Consider the following 27593-nt stretch of genomic DNA (forward strand, 5'->3'; position numbering starts at 1 on the left):
CCTTGTTCTCATCGCCCCAACCCAACAGCATTTACTTAGGAACAGGATCTACACACCACTGCCTCTACATTCTTTGGGTTGCAAAGACCTAGCCTGTTTTCACCGTACTGCTTATACATTCCTCAGGCCACCGCTGGCCTCATCACATTTGTAAAACACGATTTCCCTTCTCTCTCTCATCTGAAAGCAGGTGGACCAAGACAGTTCTTTGGAGGCTCAATGAGTGATTTCTCCTGAGAGAGACACAATCTCTCCAGTCTGCCAAGGAATGAAAAAAAAAAAAAATCAGACAATGGCATAAATCATTTTGAATGTTGCCAAATAAATTCCACCAAATGCTACTGGCAATAATTACAGTATGTCGCTGGGAAATGTGATTTGCTTCTAGCATCGGGCTCTAGCCTTGTCCGGAGTGCCACGAAAAAAAAAAAAAAAAACCGACACAGAGAGGACACAGGCAGCTCTCTCCATAGCAGGCACAGGTTTTGCACCGTCCAGGAAACGAAGGGGTTGAAGTGCTTCTTCACCTTGCAGAGTCTGGAACAGGGTGCCAGGGATCAAGCAGGGATCACTAGGATTGCCTGCTCTTTGCACACTTGTCAACTACTCCAAAGATCGAGGGGTGATTCAGGACCCCCATTTTGCCACGAGCAGCGCCGTGGCCCCGGCTGAGCAGGGGCGCAACCTGTTGTAGCGGACGGAAAGCAAAGCTCTCGGCTGAGGATGCGAAGTCCTGAGAGCCCAGGATGCCGCACCGCGTCCCGAGGCATTTTAGGTCCACCCCCGAGGCGGCCTTCCCCCAGGCGGGACCGGGGAGTGACCCCAGAGGGCCGAGCAAGCCCCGTCTGGGTGAACCAAGTTAGAGGCGAGGCGAGGCGAGGCGAGGCGAGGCGCGGGCCGCTGCGGAACGGCGGGGCGGGGCGGGGCGGGGCGGGGCGGAGACGCGGGGGGGGCGGGGGGGGCGGGAGGAGGGCGCGCACCGCGGGGAGCGAGCGCGGACGCCGGGAACAAAAGCTCCGGCGGAGTCTGGCGGAGGCTCCGGGGGAGCAGGGGGTGTTTTGAATAATTATTAAAATTAGCATGTGTCTGCGCCATCCTGTGGGTGTGGCGCCGCGCCGGGGGTAACTCGGCGGGGCCCGAGCGCGGCGGGGACTCGCGGCCGCAGCTGCCAGCCTGCCCGGGAGCCGGGAGCCGGGAGCCGGGAGCCGGGAGCCGGGCGCCAGCGCGCCACGCCGACCCGCACCATGGCCTCGTCCCAGGGGAAGAACGAGCTCAGACTCGCCGACTGGATGGCCGCCCTGCCCGCGAGCATCCACAGCATCCCGCTCACCAATCTGGCCATCCCAGGTAGGCGCGCCGAGCCGGCGGGGCGCTCCCCCTCCGCGCCCTGTGCCCTGCGCCCTCCGCCGCGGAGCCCCAACTTGCCTGGCGGCCCCCGGGGAGGGAAAGTGGCCCCCAGGGGAGGGCGTCCGGCCCGGCCGCCCTCGGGCCTCGGCGCCCGGCAAACCTCTGGGGCCCGCGGCGCGGCCAGTCAAGGTGACTGCTGTGCGCTGGGCTCTGGAAGCTGCCAGGCTGCGCGGCAGGGCTGGGGCGGGGGGGGGGGGGGGCGGCAGCTCCCCGCGCCCCTCCCGCCGTGGTCCTCGCAGACTTGGGGGCGAGGGCGGCTGCCGGGTCTGCGGGGCGACAGGGCGCGGGCAGCGCGAGCCGCTGTCCCGAGGGCTCGGCTGCCGCCGCGGGACCTCCGACCCCTCCATCCCGGTGGCGGAGTCGAGCGTCTTCGGGAGGTTTCGCGGTCAGACCGCGCCGAGGCGTTCACACTCGCCCCGAGTCTCCGTGAAAGGCACAAAGCGCTTCGCGAAGAGCGAGGAAAGTTCAGGGACCCGCGGCGGCGGGATCGCTGCCCTTGACCGGCCGCCGGAGGGACGGGGCGGGGGCGGCGGCGGGGGCGGGGGCGGGGGCGGGGGCGCCGCTTCCCGGCCGGGCCGGGCCGGGCCGGGCGCTCGCCGTCTGGGTCCCGGCCAAGTGCTGGAGGCGCCGGGGTCGGGAGGGCGCAGCCTTGCAGTGGCTCGGGACCCTGCGGGGGCAGCGGCGGAGGGCTGCGGTTGGCGGGCCGACCCGGGGGGAGACGGGGTCGTGCGAGCGTCCCGACAGCCCAGGAGGAGGTCGGGGCAAGGCGGGGCAAGGCCGCCCGGATCCGGAGGCTGCAGCCCGGCGCGCGCGGCTGGCATCGGGGGACCCGGCAGGTGTCTGGGGCGGGAGCGCGCACCGGCCCCCAGCTCAGGTGTGCCCGAGACCGGGAGCGGTGCTGGGTGACAGCCGGGGACACGGCCGCACGTCCCTGCCAGTTTGGCTTTTCACCTGGGCTGAGGGTGCAGACGGCCGGTTCTCCCAGGACCCGGCTAGGCTAGAGGGCAGTTGGCCCACAGGTAGTCCACCCCCCGCCCCGAGCCCAGCGGGTTATCAAGTTCGACCTTCTGGTCTGTCTCCTCGTGATCTACCACCCCATCCAGCGCCCCCTCTCAGCCACTGGAGGAAGACAGGATAAGGGGGGGGGCGGGGGGAGAAGGATTCCTTTGAAAAATCCCAACAGGCTCCCAATCAGCAGCGCTGGAATTGATCAGTAACTCAAATCACTGGTCTAGTCAAGTGATGTTTGGCTGCGAGGACAGGCACAGGCTGCACTCTGAGCGCCAACCCCTGAAGGAAGGATTTGTCTCCTTTTGCCCTTTTTTTTTTCTCAAAAGGTAGCTTCCCGAGAGCCCAAGTATCTCCAAGGGAAAGAACCGCCCAGCCTCCCCACTTTGCACTTAACTCTGCTACCTGGGTGAGCCTGGGGATTGGCCTTTGGAAGGAGACAGTAGGAAGTACCCAACTTTGTTGGCGAAATTTCACTCTCCCTTCCACAGGCGCTCTATCCGCTTCCTTTTTACTTGGTCTTTAGGCAGTTGTTTTCATAGAATCTCACCTGAGCATTTCCCTACACATCAAAGGTAATACAGGCAAGGATTCTGATGCCAGCCTTCTGAGGGGTGACTTGCCAGATACCTAGGGAGTTTAAAAGCCCGCGTTCACAATGCTAGTTCTGAGGGATGGTATGATGCTATGTCAGAATCTATATAATATTTCTGTAATTCTTCAGTTTTCAGATCACCAAACCCCTCCCCAAACCTCATGAAGGAGGCAGTGCTGGTACTACGAACTCCATTTCATAGATATAAAAATTGCAGCTTAGTAAAGGCAAATGATTTACCCTCAGATCAGTGATCTGACCCCTTACGTGGTCCTTAGGGAAAGTCTCCTAGGGATTTTCTTTTTTTTTTTTTTTTTAAGTTTCTCGTTTTTTTAAGATTTTATTTATTTATTCATGAGAGACAGAGAGAGACAGAGACAGAGAGACAGAGAGAGGCAGAGACACAGACAGAGGGAGAAGCAGGCCCCATGCAGGGAGCCTGACGTGGGACTCGATCCCTGGTCTTCAGGATCACGTCCTGGGCCAAAGGCAGGTGCCAAACCGCTGAGCCACCCAGGCCGCCCCTCCTAGGGATTTTCGAGGGAAATGCATTGCGGTTTGTATCTGGGTAGCTCAGTAGCAACAGCTACTAACCAGGGTGAGGGGACAAGGAACTAGGCATTAGCAGGATACAGGGCAATTTTCCTTTTCTTTCCTGAGGTCAGAGACTTTGATATTCTGCGTGTCTCCCAGTAGAGGCGTTGGGGGTAAGAATGGAAGCCTTTGCATGGGATCCATTTTGAGTATAATACTAAGAGGGGTTGTGGCATTGATTGCAGGGGGAACTTTCACTGCTTTCCCAGCCCTTCTTAATATGAATCTCCTGCAAGGCCTCCCATTCTTAGCCCCAGTACTTCTGAGAAGAAAAAAAAAATCATTTCACCAAATCTACACCCCTGAATTTCCCCATGATTTTGTAAAGTTGGTTTGGTAAATTCATATATATAAATCTAGGTGTAAAATGGGTTTGGTACTTTTCTGCATTATTCAACTGTGAGAATTTTTGGAGGAAAAGAGACATTCAAACTTTGATAGAGAAGGCTAATTGGAGACTATTAAACACTAATGGAATAATTGCCTTAAAATCATGCTAATAGCTTCCTGGCTGCTACATGTTTACTTGGCCAGTTGCTACAGCTTGAATTAAGTAATTATCTCCACCATTTAAAACCACTCCTGATGCACCATGCAAGTGTTTTTGTGGAAGGGAATGACTGCTCGGTCATCCTCAAAGTTCAGGTTTTCTTAGGTGAAGCAACCAGAGAGAGAAGAGCTGCTTAATTAAGAGGCCACCCACCTGGGGCAGCTGACCCAGATTACCCGGGGCTAGTGCAAAGAACAATCTGCAGGTGTGGGATATTCCCCACCATGCGTACTGTTCTGGCTTCTCGAAACATTTCTCAAGTGTCTGCAGTCTGCATCTTGAATGCTACCAGAAATGTTGTTTATTTTATTTCTTTTAAAGATTTTTAATTAATTTATTCATAGACACACACGCACAGAGGCAGAGACACAGGCAGAGGGAGAAGCAAGCACCATGCAGAGAGCCCATCGTGGCACTCGATCCAGGGTCTCCAGGATCATGCCCTAGGCTGCAGGGGGTGCTAAACCGCTGCGCCACCCCACTGGGGCTGCCCAGCTGTTTTGCATTTAAATGGCCTCATGATTTGGTATTGACTGGCCTAAGGGATTAAGTTAGTAATCTGTATTAGTAGTTTTACTTCCAGTTTATCTTTCAAAGTCATGGTGCTGTCAGAATACATAGACAGTTACTCAGATTTTAATGTCATTCGTCATTTCTTCCAGTCTCTGATGACACCAAACCAAATTTTCATTCATATATGTTTTTTAAACAATATCCTGGCATTTGGGTTATGCGTGATGCTTCCTGTCACGACAGGCAGGTGAGAGAGAATAGACAGAAATGGAGGCGGGAAGACAAATGGTAAAATTCAGGTGAAAGTGAGGCTGATCAATTTCTGGCATCTTTGCAGGAGAGTTCTAACCCTATAATCCTGGCACCTCCAGAACCGTGGTAAAGAGATCCATCATGGGAGGAAGCAAGCTTTTTGCTTGGTGTGGGTAAGGTGTTGGTGATCTGGGTATACGGTAGGGAATCGTTCTATCCAAAATCTGAAAGACCAGGAAGGATTTTTTATTCCATGGGAGGGCTTCTCCATACCTTTTCTGATAGGCGATGAAAATCTTCACAGAAGACAGCAAACTGACCCTATGATAATGAAAGATTGGCCAAGCTATTGTGGTATTGGGACTCAGAGAGAGTGTATGTTTCCTCGGTATTGGAGTTCATGGAGGGGCCGAGACCTCCAGTTGACCCTAAAGATGGACCCCCAGCAATCAGAGGCTCCTCACACCCTCCCTACCCTTGGCACTGTGACCACCCACTGTTCCCACAGTTGGAGCTCTTTCCAAGGACACCGCCTTAAGAGAGTAAGTTGTTATTGAGACCATCTGGCAGTACTACACGTGACCAAGCCCAGGCACTGCCTCTATATAAACTCTTAAGATTCCTCCGGTTGGTGGGTGTGAAGATGGACTCTTCCTGTGGTCACCCAAGACAAGCCTTGTATGTAGGTTCCCTTGCTTATTAAACCTGCCACATGCCACTCTGGGGTGGCCTGCTTCCTTCTTTGGTCCCCTGTTTGTCCTCTGTGGTCAGGGGTCAGTTTTCGAACTGCCACTTAAACAGGAATTGTTGATTGTACTTTAGATAAGGAACACAGAAATGCTTTGGAAATCAATAGTTACACTTGGCGATTTTGTTCATTTCTTCCAGAAAATGCCAATGGCAATGAAAAAGAGCAGTTTCACTTAGAGAAACTAGATGTTTATTACAGTTCTGATTTCTGTGTTCTTGTGTCTCTTATTACTTTTTCGTTTCTTTCCTCCCAACAATCTTTTCATGTTCCAGTATTTCTGGAGCCAGCTGTCTTCCTTTTCCTTGTAACTTACTATTTCTATTTTGATTGGGATGAGACCATCTACAGGACAAATCTAGGATTGGGTCTAATTGTACAAATTTCTTTTAAAAAGCAGGGTTGGAAAGAAAATAAATAAAAAGCAGGGTTGGGGTTTTTTCCTCATCATTTTAGTCAGGACGGTGATGCTGAAGTTAATCTTTAAAAGCAACCAAAAAACAGCAAAGTTGTTTAGGATGAATACCTTTTTTGTGTTGTCTTTCCCATTCCCTGTTTTGTTTTTGATTTTGCTAAAAAAGGAAAAATTAAAATATGTGGAACATCATTTATTCTAGGATTTTTTTCTTGATGAGTTGAACTGAATCACCACCTATTAATATAAAGTGATACTGATGCCATTTTACAGCTTACAAAATGTTTTCCCATGTACACACACTTTTTTCTACATGTTCTATCAATAAACCTCCGAGGCCTTGCCACTCAAAGTTGGTCCAGGGACCAGGGGAGGTAGAAATGTACCTCAGACTCCACCCCTCAGGCCAGTTTAATCAGGATAGGCATTTAACGAGATCCCTAGGTGACTTTTATGCACATTTAAAGTTGGAAAAACACTGCTTTAGGGTAGCTCTATGGGGAACCTTTATGTAAGCGACAGAGCCAAATTTAAATATACATCTTTGACTAAGCTCTTTCTTTTGGACCATGCAGTCTATTTATGAGTGTTCAAATTTATAATCAGGCTTAGAGCCAGAATGTGAGTATTTGACTCAAGGCTAATGGCCCAGGTTGGGAACATACTGATAACTCATATTATAGTTCATCATGCACCTTGAACATAAATGTGACTTAATTGCTACCTAAGTGTTCAAATTAGGTCGCTGTGATAAATGTAAAACCTTTCCCCTCATATCCTTAAAGTACTGCTATCAGCCATCAACAGCACTTAAAATCAGCCTATTTGGTGATGCTAGTGGTCGGTCACTAATGGCAATTTAGGAAACATTCCTGTGTTGGTTTTTTGTCCATTTGGTCTCATTCTTTGTTGTACAGGCCCAGTTAGTATTGTTGTATTTATAGGCTATAGAGTCATTCAATTTATCTAGAAGCTAAACTTCAATATTGCTCTTGAGCAACAGTGGTATTATGAAGGCAAATGTGTTAATAATCAGCATCAGAAAGCCATCAAAAACAAAGGTAAACAGTAAGTTGATTTTTTTATTAAAAAGGAAATGATCAATCTTGTATTTGCAAACTATACCTCATTTATTTGAAGCACCATTGACGTAGAATGGAATAGAAACATAAATGTGGTCATAACTCACTTACTTGAATTGTAGTTATTGAGTGTAATCAGTATCCCAAACATTAAAAAACCCCTCAATTTGCTAAAATGGATAACACAATGTTTGTATGTTAAGGCTTACACACCCTTAAGAAAATTTCTCATGTCTTTACTTAGAGTTTCTCATATTTAGTTCCAACTCCACCCAATCAAAATGGAAAGCGTGGTTACAAAGAAGAGGAATGAGACTGTTGGGTGCCATACATCATTAGTAACATAGGGAATATTCATGAGCAAAGGCTAAGAAATGAAGACGCACGGACACAGAAGGTAGGTGTTCCTAAACCCTGCCCAGAGTAAAATCAGAATCATGTTAAATTGTCCATTTTGGCCTTTCCCAAGCACCTCTTCAATGGATTTCCAAGTAGTTCTAGAAATCTCTGGACAAATTCTTTTTTTTTTTTTTTTAATTTTATTTACTTATTCATGAGAGACAGAGAGAGGCAGAGACACAGGCAGAGGGAGAAGCAGGTTCCATGCAGGATGCCCAATGTAGGACTCGATCCTGGGTCTCCAGGATCAGGCCCTGGGCCAAAGGCAGCGCTAAACTGCTGAACCACCTGGGCTGCCCACAAATTCTTAAGTATGCATTATAAGCCAATTTTGGGGACTACCATATACATGGTATCTGCCATTTTTCTTCCTTCCTATTTCAGGGAAACCTTGAAAAGTTGTCACTTTTGCTGATGGGACATCTAGAGGAAGTGTGCTTCCATAATTTGTATACCTAAAATACCACTGCTGTTGGCAGTCCCACCAGGGCCCGTGCTACATCTGCAGAGACCCAACAATGAGGATGTTAGTGTGTAACAAGGTCCCTGGATTCTGCTGTGGTCAAAGGTTCCCAGAGCTGGGTTCTCCTTTGTGGAAGCTGTGGATACCCACTTCTGATCTTGTCTGCCGTCACTGCTAGAGCTGTGAGTGCCAACACTCATAGAACCCTTCAATCTTGGTGCCTAGTATGGATCTCAGCCAAAGAGCTTTTTGAATTTATATGGATTCTTTTGTTGTTGTGCCCTAACTGAGGTATGAGTTTATGAGGACTGGAGAGAGGATAATATGTGGGATAGACTTTGTTCTGTACTCTGCATTATTCTCAATTTTAGCCCACTCTCTGTGTGCGCCTATTTGTGTGTGTGTACACATATGTAGTGTGTATTGGCTTTACTACTTTTCCAAGAAACTTGTCCCTCCCCCCCCCCCCCCCCCCCCCCCCCGCACTATAAGTAGACCTCTGGTGGATGCTACCTAATTAATCCTATCTCCAGACAGGTCCAGAGTCGGAATATGGGTGGGATCCATATTATTATTCCTGGTGAGCAGCCTGGGACAACACAGAGCCAAATAAACTGACAGACCTAAAGTAATCGCTAACACCTCCATTGTTTAAAAGCAGAATAGTAGGGTAATAGATGAACTCTGAGCCTTAAAGAAAATGTTAAATCTCATGCATACATGCCTATATATGCACACATTTTAACTAATGTTGATCAAAGGGGTCAGCTCTGTTAATCTAGAAATTTTTACCTATTATGATCAACAATGCTGTCTCTTACCTTAAAGCGTTAGTTTTGGAAAACCCTAATGGGTATTCAAGGAACTTCTAGATGCAGCATTTGAACCCACAAGAAACTTATATATTCTCTTATTTCTCTTTCTCTGGGTGGGGTTAGGATCTGTCTTAGAAGACTGAAGGCCAGAAAAATATCAAAATTATATATTCCAGAAGGCAGGGAAGAGTGAAGAGAGAAATTTACCATGTTTCAGATGGAATTCTGCTTCCAGAAGCTTTCTACAGAGCCATATGCTTTTATTATGCTCTATTAAGAGAGGAAGATAGGTCAGGAAGAGGGGCAGGAGGAGATGGTTAAACATTTTTGAGAAGCAGCCAGGATTAGTCACCTCCGGAGACCAGGTACTGAAGCAGATGGCACATTGATTCCTTAGATGTGCTCTTGTAATGTTCCTATATTTCATCACAAACCCGGGAATGGACAGCTCTGTTACCACTTTATCTTAAATGCCAGCTAACACTATGTTTCACGTAGAATTCTTCCTGTGAATTAATTTTTAGGAAGCAGCCATGTTTATCCTTAGTCAATGTTATAAATGATGGTTATGTTTCTTGATTCACTTGGAGAATTAATTTCATGAAGAAAAGTGGACTATGATGAATGGCAATTTTAGTTGCCTGCTAGGCTTTCCTGGAAGTTCCCTCTGGCTTGTTGGGTGGTGAAGAGGAAGATGTGCTCAAAGACATTCTAATGGGTAAATGGGAACTTACTTCAACGTTACGTCTCAAGCCACACTCCTCTGTGGAGGAAGGAGGAAGAGAAGGATACCAGGGCCGCCTTTAGCAGAGTTAGCTCTAAACACACTCCTGCCATATCCTGCCCTGGGCTTTTCTCCAGGGGAAGGGGTGGGAAGTAGGGGGTGGGGTGGGGGTGGGGGGGAGGTAGTCAAGAGGATGATTGACTTGAAAGTTGCTAGAAGGGAAGGCTACAGGACTGTTTTGTTTAGTTCTTATCACTCCCTCGTGTCCTTATTTCTCTTTGTATCTGCTCAATTTCTTTGGGTCTGATATTAGAGTCCCAGTCTTGAAAATGTCCTTAATTCTTTTATCTCACTCCTTTTTGTTTTGCTTACCTGGAAAAAATTTAACTTCATTAACCTCTATTTTTTACCTATTACAATCCCAGAAAACTTCAGTGGCTAAACATTACTGAGCCTGGATGCCTCAATTCACTAGAAATTTCTGACCATATATCTTCTTGCATATCCCCTGTAAATTCATTTTTCTGTTCTCTGAGACGATAGTTTAATATATCTTCTTGCTCCTCAAACCAATATTCCTTCCCACCTCACTAAACTTAGGACCTCACCTTATATTTTACATAAAAAAATACAGAGAAGAACTTTCTCAGTTTCCCACCATTAACCCAGCAACCTACCTGCATCTGTTTGTGCATATTCTGTATTTTCTTTATGTAAGACAAATTCCTGAATCTACTCCTTCCTAAGTCCACCTTCTCTATTTGTGGTCTGGATCCTACCGACTCAGATCTCCTCAGAGTTTACTCCCAAACTCATCCCCTCTCTCTCCTATGTCCCTATTTTTCTCTACCTCTGCGGGATCACTCTAGTCAGTACACAAACATATTATTATTGCCCCTGTTTAAAAAAAAAGAAAAAGCCCTCTGTCTCCATACCAGTCTTTCTTTCCATACCAACCTTTCTCTCCATGGTACTAGTTCTCCCTGATATTTGTAAAAACATGCCCTCTGTCTTGAAATTATTTCCTTCTCTCTCTCTCTCTCTCTCTCTCTCTCTCCCCCATGCTAATCTCATTATTTCCCTACCACTGCACTAAAATTGTTTTTATCAAGGTTGCCAGTGACCTGTATTTTGCCAAAGCTAATGGTTAATCCTTTATCATCATCTTTGATCTTTCAGCATCATTTGATGTGTTTGACTACACTTCTTTTTTTTTAAGATAAACTTTTTTTTAAAAGATTATTTATTTATTTATTCATAGAGACACACAGAGAAAGAGAGAGAGAGAGAAGCAGAGACACAGGCAGAGGGAGAAGCAGGCTCCGTGCAGGGAGCCTGACGTGGGACTCGATCCTGGGTCTCCAGGATCACACTCCCAGCTGCAGGTGGCACTAAACTGCTGCGCCACCGGGGCTGCCCTATGCTTCTGGTCTTAAGCATGTTCTTCCTTTGGCTTATGACACTTTAAAAAAAAATTGTGCTAAAAAAACATGTAACATGAGATTTACCCAGGTTTTTATAGTATTATTAGCTATAAGTATAGGGGTGTATAGTATATCTCTAGAATGTTTTCATCTTGCATGACTGAAGCTTTATATCCATCAAGTAACAGCTCTTCATTTCCTCCTCCCACCAGTCCTTGGCAACTACCATTCTATTTTTTGCTTTCATGAGTTTGACTACTTTAGATACTATTGAATGTAATATATTTTCCTTCTGTAACTGGCTTATTTCACTCACCATAATGTCCTCAAGGTTCATTCATGTTATAGCATATGACAGTAGTTACTTCTTCATGGCGGAGTAATATTCCATCGTATGTATATTCCATATTATGTTTATCTGTTCATCCACTGATGGACATTTAGGTTGTTTCTAGATCTTGGCTGTTGTGAATAATGGTACAATGAAAATGGGAGTGCTAATAGCTCTTTGATATCTTTTTTTTCCCCATTTGTTTGGATAAATATTCAAATATGGAATTGTAAGGTTGTAAAGTAGTTCTGTTTTAATTTTTTTGAGGGACTTCTGTATTATTTTCTTTAGCACCTGCTTCATTTTACAATCCCACCAGAAGTAAACAAGGGTTCCAATTTCTCCATATCTTCACCAGCACTTGTTTTCTGTTTTGTCTTTGATAATGACTGACCTAACAGGTATGAGGTGATATCTCATGGTAGTGATTTGAATTACCATGATGATTACTGATGTTGAACATCTTTTCATATACCTACCTGTTGGCTATTTGTAGATCTTTTTTTGGAAAAATGTTTATTCGAGTCTTTTGCCATTTTTAAATTGAGTTACTTGGTATTTTACTATTTGGTTGTAGGAGTTAATTATATGTGTGGGAAATTAATTCCTTACAGATATAAGGTTTGAAAATATTTTCTCCCACTTTATAGGTTGCCTTTTCACTCTATTTCTTGCTTGATTGCTTTCTTGCTGTGTGGAAGTTTTTTTTGTTTGTGGTCCCACTTTCCTGTTTTCCTTCTGTTGTCTGTGCTCTTGGTCTCCTATACCGGAATTTATTGCCAAGACCAATGTCCAGAAAACTTTCCCCCATGTTTTCTTCTAAGAGCTTTACTGTTTCAGGTCTTATGTTTAAATCTTTAATTCACCTTGAGTTAATTTTTGTGTATGGTGTAAGATAAGGGTCCAATTTCATTCTTTTGAATGTAGGTACATAGTTTTCCCAACACATTTATTGAGGAGTTTATCCTTTCATCATTGCGTATTTTTGGCAATCTTATCAAAGGTGAGTTGACTTTATATGTGTAGGCTTATTGCGAAGAATCTATGGATCAGTTTGTGTAGTCTGGGTGTTATAATATGGTCTTCCATCGAGGAATAGGGGATGTTTTTTCATTTATGTGAATCTTCAGTCTGTTTCACAAATGTTTCACAGTTTTCGGAGTACAGATCTTTTCCCTCCTTGGTTAAGTTTATTACTAAATATCTTATTCCTTTTAATGTTGTTATATGGGATTGTTTTCTTAATTTCCTTTGTGGATAGTTTGTTTTTAGTAAGTAGAGATGAGATTGATTTTGGTATATTAATTTTTGTATCCTGCAACTTTCCTAACTGCAATGTATTCAAACAGTGTTTTTTGTGTATTATCTTTAGGGTTTTCTGCATATCAGATCATATCATCTGTAAGCTGAAATCATTTTAGTTCTTTCTTTCCTATTTGAATGTCTTATTTTTCTTGCTTAATTGCTGTGTCTAGGTCCAGTACTATGTTGAATAGAAATGGTAAGAGTGGGCATACTGGCTTTGTTCCTAAGAGCTTTTAGTTTTGAGTATGATATTATCATGGACATTTCATATATAGCCTTTTTAACATTAGAGTCATTTCCTTCTATTCCCAGTTTGTTGAGTGTTTTTAACATGAAAGGTTGTTGAGTTTTTGTCAAGCAGTTTTTCTGTATCTGTGAAGATGATCATGTACTTTTTATCTTTTATTCTGTTAATGTGATGTATCACCTTGATTTTTTTTTTTATATTAAACTATCCTCACACTCTTCACTTAAATCCCACTTGGTTATAGTGTATGATCCTTTTAATGTGCTGTTGAGTTTGGTTTGCTACTATTTTGTTGAGGAGTTTTGCATCTTTAACTCATCAGGGATATTGGCCTATAGTTTTATTATCTTGTAGTATTTTTGTCTGGCTTTGGAATCAGAGTGATGCTGGCCTCACAAAATGAGTTTGGAAGTGTTACTTCCTCTAATTTTTTGGAAGAGTTTAAGAAAGATTGGTATTAATTCTTTAAATGTTTTGTAGAATTCAGTAGTGAAGCAATCTGATCTCTGGCTTTTCTTTGTTCAGAGGTTTGAGACTACTGATTTAACCTCTTATTAATTATAGATTTATTCAGATTTTCTGTTTATTCATGATTCAGTCTTGGTCAGCTGTGTGTTTCTAGGAATTTATCTATTCTAGGTTATACAGTTTGGCATATAATTGTCCATATTAGTCTTTTAAAATCCTTTTTATTTCATGGCCTCAATTGTAATGTCTCCTTTCTCATTTCTGATTTCATTTGTTTAAGTCTTCTCTTTTTTCTTATTTAGTCTTGCTAAAGGCTTGTCAATTTTGTTTACATTTTCAAAAAACCAACTCTTAGTTTTATTTTCTATTTTTCTATTCTCAATTTCATTGATTTTACTCTCTAATCTTTATTATTTCCTTTCTCCTACTAACTTTGGGCTTAATTTGTTCTTTTCTTAATTTCTTGAGTGTCTAGAATTAGGTTGTTTGAGATTTTCTTCTTCTTTTTTTTAACATTTTATTTATTTATTTGAGAAAGAGAAAGATTAAGAAAGAGAGAAAGAGAGCATATGCATGTGGGGGGAAGGGGCAGGGGGAAAAGAGACTCTTAAGTAGGCTCCATGCCCAGGAAATGAGCCTGATGTGGGGCTCGATCTCAGTGCTGAGATCATGACCAGAGCTGGAATCAAGAATCAGATGCTTAACCAACTGAGCCACCTAGTTACCCCCAAGACTTCCTTCTTTATTAATGAAGGAATTTGTTGCTATAAATCTTTCTTAATGCTTTTGATGTATCCCATATGTTTTGGTGTGGTGACTTCATTTTCCTTTGTCCCATGATATTTTCTAATTTTCCTTTAATTTCTTATTTGACCTAAATTAATCAAATTTCTTATTGGTTATTAAAGAATATATTGTTTTCACATATTTGAGAATTTTTCAGTTTCATTCTACTGATTTCTAGTTTTATTCCATTATGGACATTAAAAACATTTGATGTGATTCTCATCTTTTAAATTCCTTGAGATCTGTTTTGTGGCCTAACTTGCGATCTATCCTGGAGAATGTTTCATGTGTGCTTGGTAAAAATGTGTATTCTGCTGCATTTGGATGGAATATTCTGTATATGTCTGCTAGGTACATTTGGTCTATAGTGTTCAAGTTCTCTATGTCCTTACTGATCTTCTGTTTGGATATTCTATCCATTATTCAAAGTAGAGTATTGAAATTTCAAAGTAGAGTATTTCTCCTTTCAGCTTTGTCAATGTTTATTTCATATATTTAGGTACTCTGGTGTTAGGTACATGTATATTTATAATTTGTATATTTTCCTTGTGAATTGACCCTTTGTGGTTATATAATGTCCTTCTTTGTCTCTCATGAGTTTTTGACTAAAAGTCTGTTTTCACTGTTATTGGTATGGCTACCTCTGCTCTCTTTCGGCTACCATTTTATGGAATATCTTTTTCTATCCTGTCATTTTGAACTTATCTGTGTTCTTAAATCTAAAGTAAGTTTCTTTTTTCCACAGCACATTAAACGGATCATGCACCATTATCAAGTGAGTTTTATCCCTGGGATGCAAAGATAGTTTAATATCTACAAATCAGTAAATGTGATATACTACATTAATAGAATCAAGGATAAAAATCATCACCTGATCATCTCCATAGATGCAGATAAAGCTTTCACAAACTCAACGCCATTTCATGATAAATTCTCTCACCAAATTGGGCATGCAAGGAACATATTTCAACATGAAACCCAGAGCTAACTTCATACTCCTTGGTGAAAGCTGTAAGCTTTTCCTCTAAAATGAAGAATAAGACAAGGGTGCCAACACTAACCATTCCTTATTGATTCAGGTATGGAAGCACTACTTACAGCAATTAGACAGTAAAAAGAAATAAAAGGTATGCAAATCAGAAAGGAAGAGGGAAAATTGTCTGTTTGCAGAATACCTGATCTTATATGTAGGAAACACTAAAGGCTCAACTAAAAACCTGTTAGAACTAATAAATGAGGGATCCCTGGGTGGCGCAGCGGTTTAGCGCCTGACTTTGGCCCAGGGCGCGATCCTGGAGACCCGGGATGGAATCCCACGTCGGGCTCCCAGTGCATGGAGCCTGCTTCTCCCTCTGCCTATGTCTCTGCCTCTCTCTCTCTGTGTGTGTGTGACTATCATAAATTAAAAAAAAAAAAAAGAACTAATAAATGAATTCAATGAAATTGCAGCTTACAAAATCAACATATAAAAATCAGTTGCTTTTCTATACACTGACAACAAAATTTCTGAAAGAAATAAAACAATCCCATTTACAATAGTACAAAAAAACCCCAATAAAATACTTAGGAATAAATCTAACCAAGGAAATGAAAGATTTGTACATTGAAAACTGTAAGACATTGATGAAAGAAATTGAAAACGACAGATGAATGGAAAGGATAGTCTTTTCAATAAATGATGTTGGGAAAACTGATATTTGCATGCAAAAGAATGAAACTGGACCTCTATCTTAACCATACACAAAAACTAGCTCAAAATGGATTAAAGACCAAAACTGTGACACTTATAGAAGAAAACATATGGGAAAAAGTTTCTTGACAGTAGTCTCGGTAATGCCTTTTTTGGATGTGACACCACAAGTATAAGAAATAAAAGCAAAAATGAATAAATGCAGGACTACATCAAACTAAAAAGCTTCTACACAGCAGAAGAAATAATCAACAAAATGAAGCAATCTATGAGATGGTAAAAAATATTTGCAAACTGTATCTGTGATAAGGGGTGAATTTCCAAAAAATGAAGAACTCCTCAGAATCCAATAGCCAAAAAAAAAAAAAAAAAAAAAAAAAATCTGATTAAAAAATGGACAGAGGACCTGCACAGACATTTTCCAAAACATATAAATGGTCAACAGGTACATGAAAACATGCACAAATTTACTAATCATCAGGGAAATGCAAATCAAAGCCACAACGAGGTATCACCTAATACCTATTAGGATGGCCATTATCAAAAATACAATTAACCTGGCTAGAGATTCTGGAGAGCCTCTTAAAACTTTTTTGTGGATAGGTCTTCCCTGGGCTTATGTCTGTAGATTCTTCATTAGAAGGATTTGCTGGTCCCCCACCTCCACCCTGCCAGCATCTTATAATCTCTCATTCCCTCATGTCTGTTATCATGCCACTTAGCTCTTTTTTGTTCTCAACAGTTCTTGGACATCTATAGAATGTGCCAGGTCCCATCAAGAGGCAGGCAAGGCAGCAATCCATTCCTTGGGTAGCCCCTTGAAAAGCCAAAACATTGGACACATGCTCTACTCTTCTTACCTCCTCAGGGTGAGTCTCCCAAGCTGTATTGGCCTCTGTGGAGCAGTAACAAGCCACCCAGCTTTCTTGCTCTCAGTGGCCCCCAGGCATTTCAAATGTGCTGGGTTTTCCATTAGGGCTATGAGACAGGTGAGGCAGAAGGTAGTCGCTGGGGAAGCCCTTCCCTTGCGAAAGCCAGAACATTGGAAGTGTCGTCCAAGCTTATGTTTCCCTCTTTAGAGAGAAGCTGGGAGTTCACTCTCAATCATGTGGCACTGTGCCAGGGAAGGGACTAAGGCAAGAGTGTGTCACAAAGTTTCCTACTGGCTTCAGTAGTCGGTATGACATTTGTGTGGGGTACAGGAGCCTCTGTACTGGTGTCTGGATCATTTGCAAAGGGAATTAATTCATGTATTGCTGAATTAGTGTCTCCATGGGGGGAAGAAGGGTTTGGGGGTTCCAGTTCTGCCATCTTGCTGATGTCACTCATTACTACCTTATTTTTTCAACTTTACTGCCTATTTCCCTTAGGTCATCTTTGCTGGCTATGCCTCCTTTTCTTTACATCTAAGGAACTGTTGGGGTATCCAGGGCTCAGGCCTTGATCACTTTCTTTTTTTTCCTATAGCTATACTTTTCCCTAAGGTGATACCATATAAACCAATGGCTTGAGATAATATGTGCTGATGACTCCTAAGTTTCTATTATTAGCCAGACATCTCTGCTGAACTCTATCCTCAGATATCTCACTGCCTTCCCATCATTTGCATTTGAAACCTCAAATTTAACATGACCTAAAAACTTTTGAGTTTATCATCCATCGCCCAGTTTGTTCCTAATCAAGTTTTCCTCATCCAAGTGTTTTGCATCATTGTTCATCAGTTTCTCAAACCTTGGAATGATTCTTCACTTTCCCCCCTCAAACCCTAAAATCATCCTAACAGTAATTCCTGTTGAATCTTTCTCCAAATGTATCCCAAATCTTTTCATTTCTCGCTGTTTCCATACTACAATCCTAATTTGGTTACTGTCCCCTCCCACATGAACTACTCCAAAGGCCACTAACCCGTATCACTGTCCTCAGGGATTTGTTCCTCTACACAGAGTAGCTTTCAAAAGTATAAATGCAGTCAGTACTATTATTCACCTGTTAAAAATCCTCTGCATGTACTTACTAAAATTACTGATCCCTATCAATCTGACCTCAACTCCTGCCACCTTTTCCTTACACACTGATCCTAGCCATTTTCTTTTTCTTTTCTTTCTTTTCCTTTTTTTTTTTTTGGCCCTCATGTCCTCCAGATTTCCTCTTGTTTTAGAGATCTGAATCATCCTCCAGATTGTCACCAGTCTGCCTTCTTCCTCTTCTAATGATATCCTCTCTTCAGGAGACATTCCCTGACCATGCTAGCCATGCAGTTTACCTCTATATTCATAATTTTTCCAACAATTCCTTAATCTATCCTCTTCGTAGTGCTTAAATAGTAACAACAACTTTAGTTACATATTTATTATGTCAACTTCAAATAATATAAGCTCCTAAGAATAGGAACTTGTCATTCTTTCCAGGTACCCAGAATATGTCTGGGCTGCAGTCAGTGTGCAATAAATATTTGTTGAGTAATAAATGACAATGTAGGGGGAGTCTGATCTTGCACAAAGACCTTTGTTCAGTTAATTTGAAAATAAGGCAACCCGACTAAACTATTCAAGGCAAATCCATTATTTGAATTCTTTATAAAGTCCTAACCCAAAATAGGTTAATTTCAGCAAAGGAATGGTTTCCATGAACACTACTTAAGATTATACTTGGCCTAATATCCAATATTTTTGTGAATAAGACACATGACAATTGAACAGAGTAAAATAAGAATTTGTTTTATATAGCAGTTTTTAGCCATTATGGCACTACATGTTCAGCCAGTTTTCTTCTACGTTTACATACTAAGTTGATTGGTCATACTAAAGACTTTGAAGAAATATTAGATTGGACTGTGATTTTTGGAAACAAAAAACTGCTATCTTTAATACAGCTCAGGTTTCTAAGTTCTGTATTCTAATTGTAAGTTGGTCACTTAAATGTGATCAGCATAGTGGCTTATTTAACCAACACATAGTGATAATACTAGATTCCACAATTACTTTGAAAGTTTTATAATATACTAGCCTCCATAAGAAATTTGTGATAGGGGACGCCTGGGTGGCTCAGCGGTTGAGCGTCTGCCTTTGGCTCCGGGCGTGATCCCAGGATCCTGGATCGAGTCCCACATCGGGTTCCTTGTGGGAAGCCTGCTTCTCCCTCTGTGTCTCTACCTCTCTCTCTCTCTCTCTCTCCCCTCGTGTCTCTCATGGATAAATAAATTAAAAAAAAATCTTTTAAAAAAGAGAAATTTGTGATAGACTACAACAAAAGTATACAGGATAACCACAGGCAAAAAAAGAGGATCCAAATAGGAGCCAATATAACAGATTTTAAATGGCATGTACAAAAGATGTCAGAGCTGGTATTTAATTGCAGAAATGTGTCAGTATGACTAAAGTCCAGAAAAGGCAGAGATTGAAACAAGACAATACCAACACCTCTCCTCGCTGGCTGGAGCCAGGTGTAGTACCAGAGGGCTGGAGCACTGTTTGGGGTAGATCATGTGACATTAACAAATGATGACAAGAAATAACCATTCCCTGATGCAGGCAGGAGACCCATAGTTTAAAAATTCAGGTTCTTATTTCAAATATCTTTGTTTGCAGCATGGCTTTGCCATTTATTAGCTCCAGGAATTTGGGAAAATTACTTCATCTCTCCATGCTTCAGTTTCCACAACTAAAAAGTAGCTAATAGGTTGAGTACTTCATAGGAATAGTAATTCATGGGCTGTTGCAAGGACTAAATGAGGATACATGGAAAGTGCCTAACAGTGCCTGGCATATGTGATGCTACCTATTCATATTTTATTTGTGATTTTCAATCAGGATGAATAATCTTCAGAAGCAAAGTGAAAAAAGAGGAAATGTTTTCAAGTGTATTCAAGCTTTTGCGCCAAGGCAATATGTATCTCCAGGTCCTAAGGAAACAGCAACATCAAAAAAACCTGACAAAATATTAGAGAAATAAACAGTCATTTCTAGAGATTGTAAAAACCGAAGCATAAAGATATACAAATGTCACAATTTTCAAAAGAGAAAAAAAAAGTGGGTCCCAGCAACTTTACATAGTAAAGATGAATGGTTTGCGAGTAATTAAAAAAGAAGTGATGATAATCTACGTCCTGGGTGGATCAGGGATCACCTTTTATTGAGAAAAGTGAACTGCCTGGGAAATACGAGCTCCTGACTGCAGGCTTGATTTGCAACCAAGTCTTGGGGAAGTCACTTATCTCCGCTGGGTCTCTGCTGTTACTTCTGTGGAACTACATAACAGTTGATGTCATGCACCACCTCAGTCCCGACTTGTCTCTACCATTTACCAGCTCACTCAGGGAAGCTACTAAAAACTCTCTGGGTTACAGTTTCTCTAGCTCTAGAATGGAAATAATGGCAGTACCAACCTCACATTCTTCATTGCAAGGATCAATATGTGTGTGTGTATATGTAGTATACCTATCACAGAGTAAGTGGAGTGCTTTTTATCATTCCATCATATCTAAAGAATCTCCTAAATAACCTCCTTTACTTTGCTAGCAGGGTACCTGGCCAGGCCTTCCTGGTTCTCTGCCTCTCCAAGCTCCCCTTTACTTGCCTCCCCTGAGTTAAAGCTTCTTGACTTTTCTCTCTTCCCTGTTCAAGCTCAGCATTGCCTTGGGCTCCAGAACCAGTCCAACCATAAACAAGGGAATGTGAAAAGGGCTATTTCCATGCTTACCTTGCTATGTCCAGCAATCAGGTTCCTGATGCAGCTGAGTACAGAAAATGGGCAGCTGTGGGAGGGGCAATGTGAGTGATGCGGAGGGAGATTGGATCTCACATTGGTGGAGATGGTGACATGGTAGACAGAGTGAACAGGTGGTTGTGAGAATGTCCATATTCAGAGAGGACAGTGACCAGTGATAGTTCTGGTGTGGCAGAGGGAATGGGTTCCAATATATGGACAGAGATAATAGGAAATCTACAAGCAGATTTTCCAGAAACACAGGGAAGCTTTTAGTCAGATTAGACTTCCTCGTATGAAGCTTACTTGTCTGCATTGGAACTTCAGACACCACCTAGATAACTAGATTTTTCTAAGATTAAGCTCTTCAGCCCCAGATTGTACCCATATCATAGTATAGAAAGAGTTCTGTATGATTCTTTCTACCCAGTTTAGACTTCCTCGTATGAAGCTTACTTGTCTGCATTGGAACTTCAGACACCACCTAGATAACTAGATTTTTCTAAGATTAAGCTCTTCAGCCCCAGATTGTACCCATATCATAGTATAGAAAGAGTTCTGTATGATTCTTTCTACCCAGTTTAGACAGCTGCGCTCTCTCACTGTGATTTATGACTAAATGCTCTCAGTTGTTACAATTTGATCCACTAGGTAACAGAGCCTAAATTTTAAAAAGACTTCCAAACTTGAAGATTAATTGAAGTTATTCTGATGAGCTTTAATAAGAATCAAACTAAAAAATAAAAGCAAATTAAAATACAAAATATATAATAGCCAGTGAACAGAAACCTGTGGTTTATGAGAAAAAGACCCAGGACATATGACCACTGGAAGCTGATTATGAATTAGTAGTGTGACCTGGCAACGAAAATGTATATACATGCTTGGGCTGCATAGCTAGCTACAGTTTACAGAGCAATGGGTGTGATAACCTGGCTGGCCCTGACTCAACTGCGCCATCTGCAGCACGGTGCTCGGTTCTGAGCTCCAAACTTCTGGAGATTTTGGAAAGTGGCAGTGTTTTGGGGTAGCAAGGGAGTGGGGATTGTGGGGAGGGCTTTACCAAGCCATTGACTGACATTTCTGAAAGCCAAACCATATGGGAATCTAGCCACCTTTCTTCAAACACATGAAGGAGTCGTCTCTAGAATTCTAAATGAAAGCAACCATAAATAGAATTTCAAGGTATGAAGGTTTTGGCAAGCTGAAAGGAAAGGAGAAAGGAAGCCTTTATTAATGTGACTTTCAAGTAGTGAATTCACCCTCTCTGGTAGAAGTGTGTAAAGAGAGGCTGCATGGTCATCTTCCAAACATCTGCATTGACACTAGGAGTTTGAGCCAGATGACCCCTAAGGCCTTTCCTGGCTCTAAGATGCTGTGTGGTTTGGGGTATGTTACAGTGTTTTGGAACATCAGTTTCTTATATGAAAATAGGAATAGAAGTAGGACCCATCATCCTGTGGCTGTTATGCAAATTAAATGGAGTAGTTGATGTGAAACATTCAGCATAGTGCTTGACCCCTAGTAAGTTCTCAGTGCAGGAGTTGTGAGTTATATAAAGTTACCTAACGAGTTCTTCACAGACAGAATAAATCAAACCTTCTTATAATCACTATTTCTACCTTACCTGTCCTTCAGATGTAGCGTATTTTTGGTCTATCACCTTCATTTTTTATAGTTTTACTTATTGTTTAATTGCCTAGAAGGATTTAGCAATCTCTTTTAACAGGCAGGATATGAACTGAAAATTGAATATAGCAGGAACAAAGCCTATTTTAATTTAGGACCTGAATATTATTTCCAAGGCTATTAGATTAAGAAAAATATTTTGGCATATCAGTAGTTGGAACTTATTTTTCTCCTGTGTCAATATAATTATTGGGACTGACCTCCTATGATAGAAGATGTGCAGACTCCAAGCTGCCATCATTCCATTACCCATACACAGACTGGGATCCCCTGGGCCTTTCCTGAAGTCAGGCTGCTAGAATGACCCTCAGGGCCTGACTTCGAGCAAAGTACTTGAAGGCGAAAGCAACAACCCTGACTTCAAAATTTTTGAAGAATGTTTTCCTCTCTAAAGCCAGCTTATTCTTCATTTCATTATGTCAGTGGACAATTCATCGAAGGGCCATTTAAACAGTTTTAATGGGGGCACATTACAGTATTTGGCAACAGTATTTGTTTATTCAATGTTGCTAAAATGAAAGATTGACAATAGAAAAAACTGCTGGACTTGAGAGCTTGCAAAAAGTTGTAAAAAGTAAAGGTGTGTGGGCACCTAGGTGGGTCAGTGGGTTAAGCATCCAACTTCTTTTAAATTTATTTATTTATTTTTTTTATTTATGATAGAGAGAGAGAGAGAGAGAGGCAGAGACATAAGCAGAGGGAGAAGCAGGCTCCATGCACCAGAAGCCTGACGTGGGATTCGATCCCGGGTCTCCAGGATCGCGCCCTGGGCCAAAGGCAGGCGCTAAACCGCTGCGCCACCCAGGGATCCCCACCATCCAACTTTTGATTTTGGCTCAGGTCATGATCTCAGGATTGTGATACTGCACCTCACTTGGGGCGGGCTCTGTGCTCGGTGTGGAAGATTCTCTCTTCTCCACCCATCCCCCAAAACTCGTGTGTGTATGTGTGTGTGTGTGTTAGGATCTTAAATCACACATTTTATAGGCATAAATATTACCAAGTCAACCTAATTAAACATTGGAAATCAAACATATAAAACCAGCTTTCCGTCCTCCCCCCAGCATCCCATGCACCTGATAAAATGCGCATTACTTTTTTGGTGACTGCTGGCAGTCTGGCCTCCTGGGATGGAGCAAGTCACTCAACCTCTTTGTGTTTGCTTTTCCACCTACTTAGATGGTAATATCAATAACTGGATGGTGATTCTAAGTTAATGCATTTGAAGCCTTTACAAAATGTGTATGACAATACCAAGATGAGTAAAATTAGACTATGTGTGCATTTGTGATGCTGAGAATATTTTGGATAGAGGAGGCCATAAAAATGGCAATTCAATGGGATCCCTGGGTGGCGCAGCGGTTTAGCGCCTGCCTTTGGCCCAGGGCGTGATCCTGGAGACCCGGAATCGAATCCCACATCGGGCTCCCGGTGCATGGAGCCTGCTTCTCCCTCTGCCTGTGTCTCTGCCTCTCTCTCTCTCTCTCTCTCTCTGTGTGACTATCATGAATAAATAAAAATTTAAAAAAAAATGGCAATTCAAAAATCTAAACATACATGACTGAATTTACATAGGAAAATAATGTGATTTTTTTTTTACCTCCAAAATATATAATCTGATTGACCAATCATTTTTCAAGATGTAAACTGTTTTATACATATATAAATTCAAAGATTCATACTTTAAAAATAGTGGTAAAATACACATAAGACAAGATTCACCATTTTAACTATTTGTAAGTGTGTGGGTCTATGACATTAAGCACGTTCACGTTGTGCAACCATCACTGCCATTTATCCACAGGACATTTCCATGTTCTAAAAGTGAAACTTATTAAACAATAAGATTTAAAAATTACTTTAAAAATAATTTTATCTTTTACCTATAAAGCACTTTTGATACTGCAAAAACATCATATATATTTTATCATACTTGCATCAACAATCTTTTAAGAAAAATGGGGGCTCAAGGCTCAGAAACACTTGGTAGCTTGCTAGCTCTCTGTCTTTCAATTATTTGGAAAGTCAGAACTGAAGCTCAGGACATCTGGCTTCCAGTGCCTATTTTTTCCTGTTTAATCCATTAATAATGCAAAATGAACTAACTGCTGTTTTCACCTGTGCTCAAGTAACTGGGATTTTTTTTTCTTTGATTGTGCTAACTATTGTAAACTTTGTATTGCTCTCCAGGATCTCTTTTGATCCCTAGTATTTGAGGTTTGTGTTTTTTTCTGATGAGATCATATGAGGTTCACTTTAATTGAGACCCTTTTTGCTTTCGATGATCTATGTAGAAACTGATGTTAAAATGAATCTGCAGAGTGGATGGATCTTGAGAACATTATCGTAAGTGAAATAAGCCAGTCACGAAAAGACAAATACTGCACGATTCCACTTGCATGTGTTATATCTAAAATAGTCAAACTCATAGAATCAGGGAGTCGTTGCCAGGGGCCTCTGTTGGCAAAAGGAACTGGGGAAATGGGTATGACTAGAGTTCCAGTTTTGCAACATGAAGTAGTTCAGGAGATCCATTGCGTAACAATGTGAATAGACTTAACACTATTGAACTAACTGTATGCTTAGAAGTGGCTAACACATGGTGAGTCTTATGCTGTGTGTGCATGTATTTGTTGTTGTCATTACCATAATTGGTGGAGGGGACAGAACTTGCCCAATCAGATCATGCTTTATGGGTTTTGACATAAGCACCTGGAAGTTTGCTCTACAGGTTCCTGTGGTGTTTTAATTCTTCAAGGTTCTAACACCAAGAAACAGCATTTTCTTTAGCTTTGCTTCTGGCTATGAGACTAAATAATCTTCTTTTTCCCTCTTATTTCACTCATGATTTCACTGATTGGATATGGCCAAGTCACATTACCTTCTTAGGTCTCTGTTTTAGTGTGATATCAGACTAATGTACTTTGGCATCTTAAGTATCCTGCTGGTAAGGATTAACAAAACAATATTTGACAAGCTTTCAAATTCTTTGTATTGGAAACATCTTCCTGGGTTTGTAAAACACATTAGGATTCACATTGCCCAGAGTTACCTACCAAGGACAATTTACCTTCTTGGATGGAGTGAGTGGCTGCCATATTACAACTTGGACGAGATCAGGATTCAGGATTGGTTCATTTAGAAATTATTTACCAAACAATGTATCTGGAGCTGTTCTTAGAGCTGGAAATGGAAGTCAACAAGCTAGAACAGGGAGTTCCATTCAGTAGTAAGAAGGAGACCATAAACAGAGAAGAAGAGCCTTTGAAAGAATTGTCAAACAACTGTAAGTTGCAAAATAAAATATATGTGTTTACCTGGGGTCTTAGAGACTGCAATCCAGCAGACAGAGTTGATGGAAATCAAAATTGAGCTGAGGAGAGACAGAGGTTAGAGGTTTTAAAGACAAAGAGGTTTTACAAAAATTGTTTTGAAGAGAAGATATTTGGTGCTGGCTTATCTACAATTACATTAATCTGTGTGTGATTGGTTGCTGGGGCTAGTGGTAGGCAGAAAGTCCATTTATGTCCATTATAATCATAAGTAGATGCCTTGGCTTTTAGCTGAATTCGGAAAAACAAAATCCAAGAGAATTTGAAACAAAAGATGTGCATAAGTCTTACTTCCTCAATGTCCTGTTGGCTCCGTTTTAAATAATTCTATTAGCGATGGTTACTCCATCTTATTTTCTTCATTGTCAGAATTCACCTAAATCAGAGGATCATGTTGATTTTTATTGATATATCTAAGCTCTAGGTGAGAACAAGTCCTCTTGGAAGATTTCACTCATATTCACATTAAAATATAGAACATGGTAACAATGGTTGGGGCCCCATCCTATGCTTCCATAAGCACTCTTAGGTCATTAGCTGGGGCCCTGAGTAGCCGATTAAAGACTGAAATTTTCACTTAGATAGTTTCAACTATCCAGATGAAGGCCTGAACGTTTTACCTTTCTCAGGGGTGTTTTCGTGGACTCATTCTCTGATCTTTGTGCTGGAAAGTTTAGGAAAGGGAGGGAGGCCATGGCTGAGGTGCTCATCCCAGAAGACTCTCTGCCTGACTTTAACCTCATTCCCCACTGGGTCTCAGTTTCTTTTAGTCTCCTTGCAGGCTAGGGACAGCTGCTTGCAATTATATTTCACTCTTTATTTACCTGCAAATACAGTTCCAGGCCCTGACCACAGTAATATCAAAAGACAACATCTGTTCTTTCAGAAGCTGTCCATCTGACTCAAGAACACTTGCTGAGTTCTGGGGTCACCCTGCACAAAGAAGTTGTTTCAGAGGTGATGGAAAGGCAGTTGTTGGTTTTGTTCCCTGTGTGCGAATCCAGAAGTGTGACGTGACTCATCTTCAGTAGGCTGGAAAGCTCTCAGGCAGGCAGAGTTTAGTTCTGGGAGGTCTAGGTGGAAGTCCTATAGAAGTATGTTCATACGAAGAGCTGGGAGTAATAACTGCCATTTATCGAAGACTTGCCTTCTGGCAGTCACAGGTATGAACTCTAATCTTTATAACAACCCTGTATGGTCAGTATTACTCCCATTTTACAGAGGTGCAATCAAAGATTAAATACTTGGGCTCACAGAGGTATTAAGTGATGGAGACACTGCTGTCAAGTTTCCATGTTCAAGTATTTGTTTTCTTTTCTTTTCCCAAATTAGGTCTTTTATCCTGAATAAAACTCCTAGGTCTTGTGTAGCAGTCCTCATTATTCATCCAGAATTATTTTCATTGACTATTATGAATTATATTTGTCTGTGTTATTCTAAGTAAAGAGCTTATTTGAACTCTTTTTAAAACAGTCACTATTCATGCGTTTTAATGTTTTGACTTACTTTCCAGTTGTCCTATAACTTTAAAAATGGACCTAGATATTTTCTAAAATCCTTAAACAAGGAAAGCACCAAACCTAATGGAATTAAATTCAGCAAGAGTAAGATGAAAAGTTTGCTTCATGCCCAAATTGTGTTTTTTCTTTATGCCCTATCCCTGGCTGCAAATGTCATCATACCATTTTCTATCAGATGAGAAATAGCAAATGTTATAAATGAGAAAAATGTTCAGTGCAGCTACATCAACCTCACAAGTGCCTAAGTGGAACTTTAAATCCCAGTGTTACATTCACAAGGACATTGCTGTGTAGTGCAGCTCAGAGAGCCTCTCAATGGGTGATGCATTGGTCCTTGACCCGGAGAGATGGCATTTTGATTTTGATTGCTTTTTTATGGAGAGTTTAGAACCTTTTCCAGAATATTGCTTTTAGGGGATTTTTCTTGGCTAATGTTTGGGCAAAAATCATTTCTCTTCCAGCTGAAAGTCATCTTTTTTATTTTAAAATCAGAATTCAGAATAAATATGGCAAAGCATTGGCTCCCAGCTAT

General features: G+C 41.7%; 1 protein-coding gene across 6 annotated transcripts in view; it reads left to right on the forward strand.

Annotated features, from left to right (window-relative positions):
- The first annotated feature begins 1006 nt into the window (after window positions 1-1006).
- Window positions 1007-27593, forward strand: part of PLCXD3 (phosphatidylinositol specific phospholipase C X domain containing 3) — a 184884-nt gene continuing 158297 nt past the window's right edge. For 3 of the 6 annotated variants that reach the window (XR_007410366.1, XM_049109298.1, XM_025436442.3), the window contains exon 1: window positions 1017-1347. Coding sequence is in view for 4 of the 6 variants with exons in the window: in XM_049109298.1 (XP_048965255.1) it covers window positions 1245-1347 (103 nt within the window). In the remaining 2 variants the exon portion in view is untranslated. Of the gene's footprint in view, window positions 1348-27593 lie in introns of all 6 variants that reach the window. The other 3 variants (XR_007410367.1, XM_025436446.3, XM_025436444.3) reach the window with 3 other exon arrangements.

This window comes from Canis lupus, chromosome 4 (genome assembly GCF_003254725.2).
Source record: "Canis lupus dingo isolate Sandy chromosome 4, ASM325472v2, whole genome shotgun sequence".
NCBI lineage: Eukaryota > Metazoa > Chordata > Mammalia > Carnivora > Canidae > Canis > Canis lupus.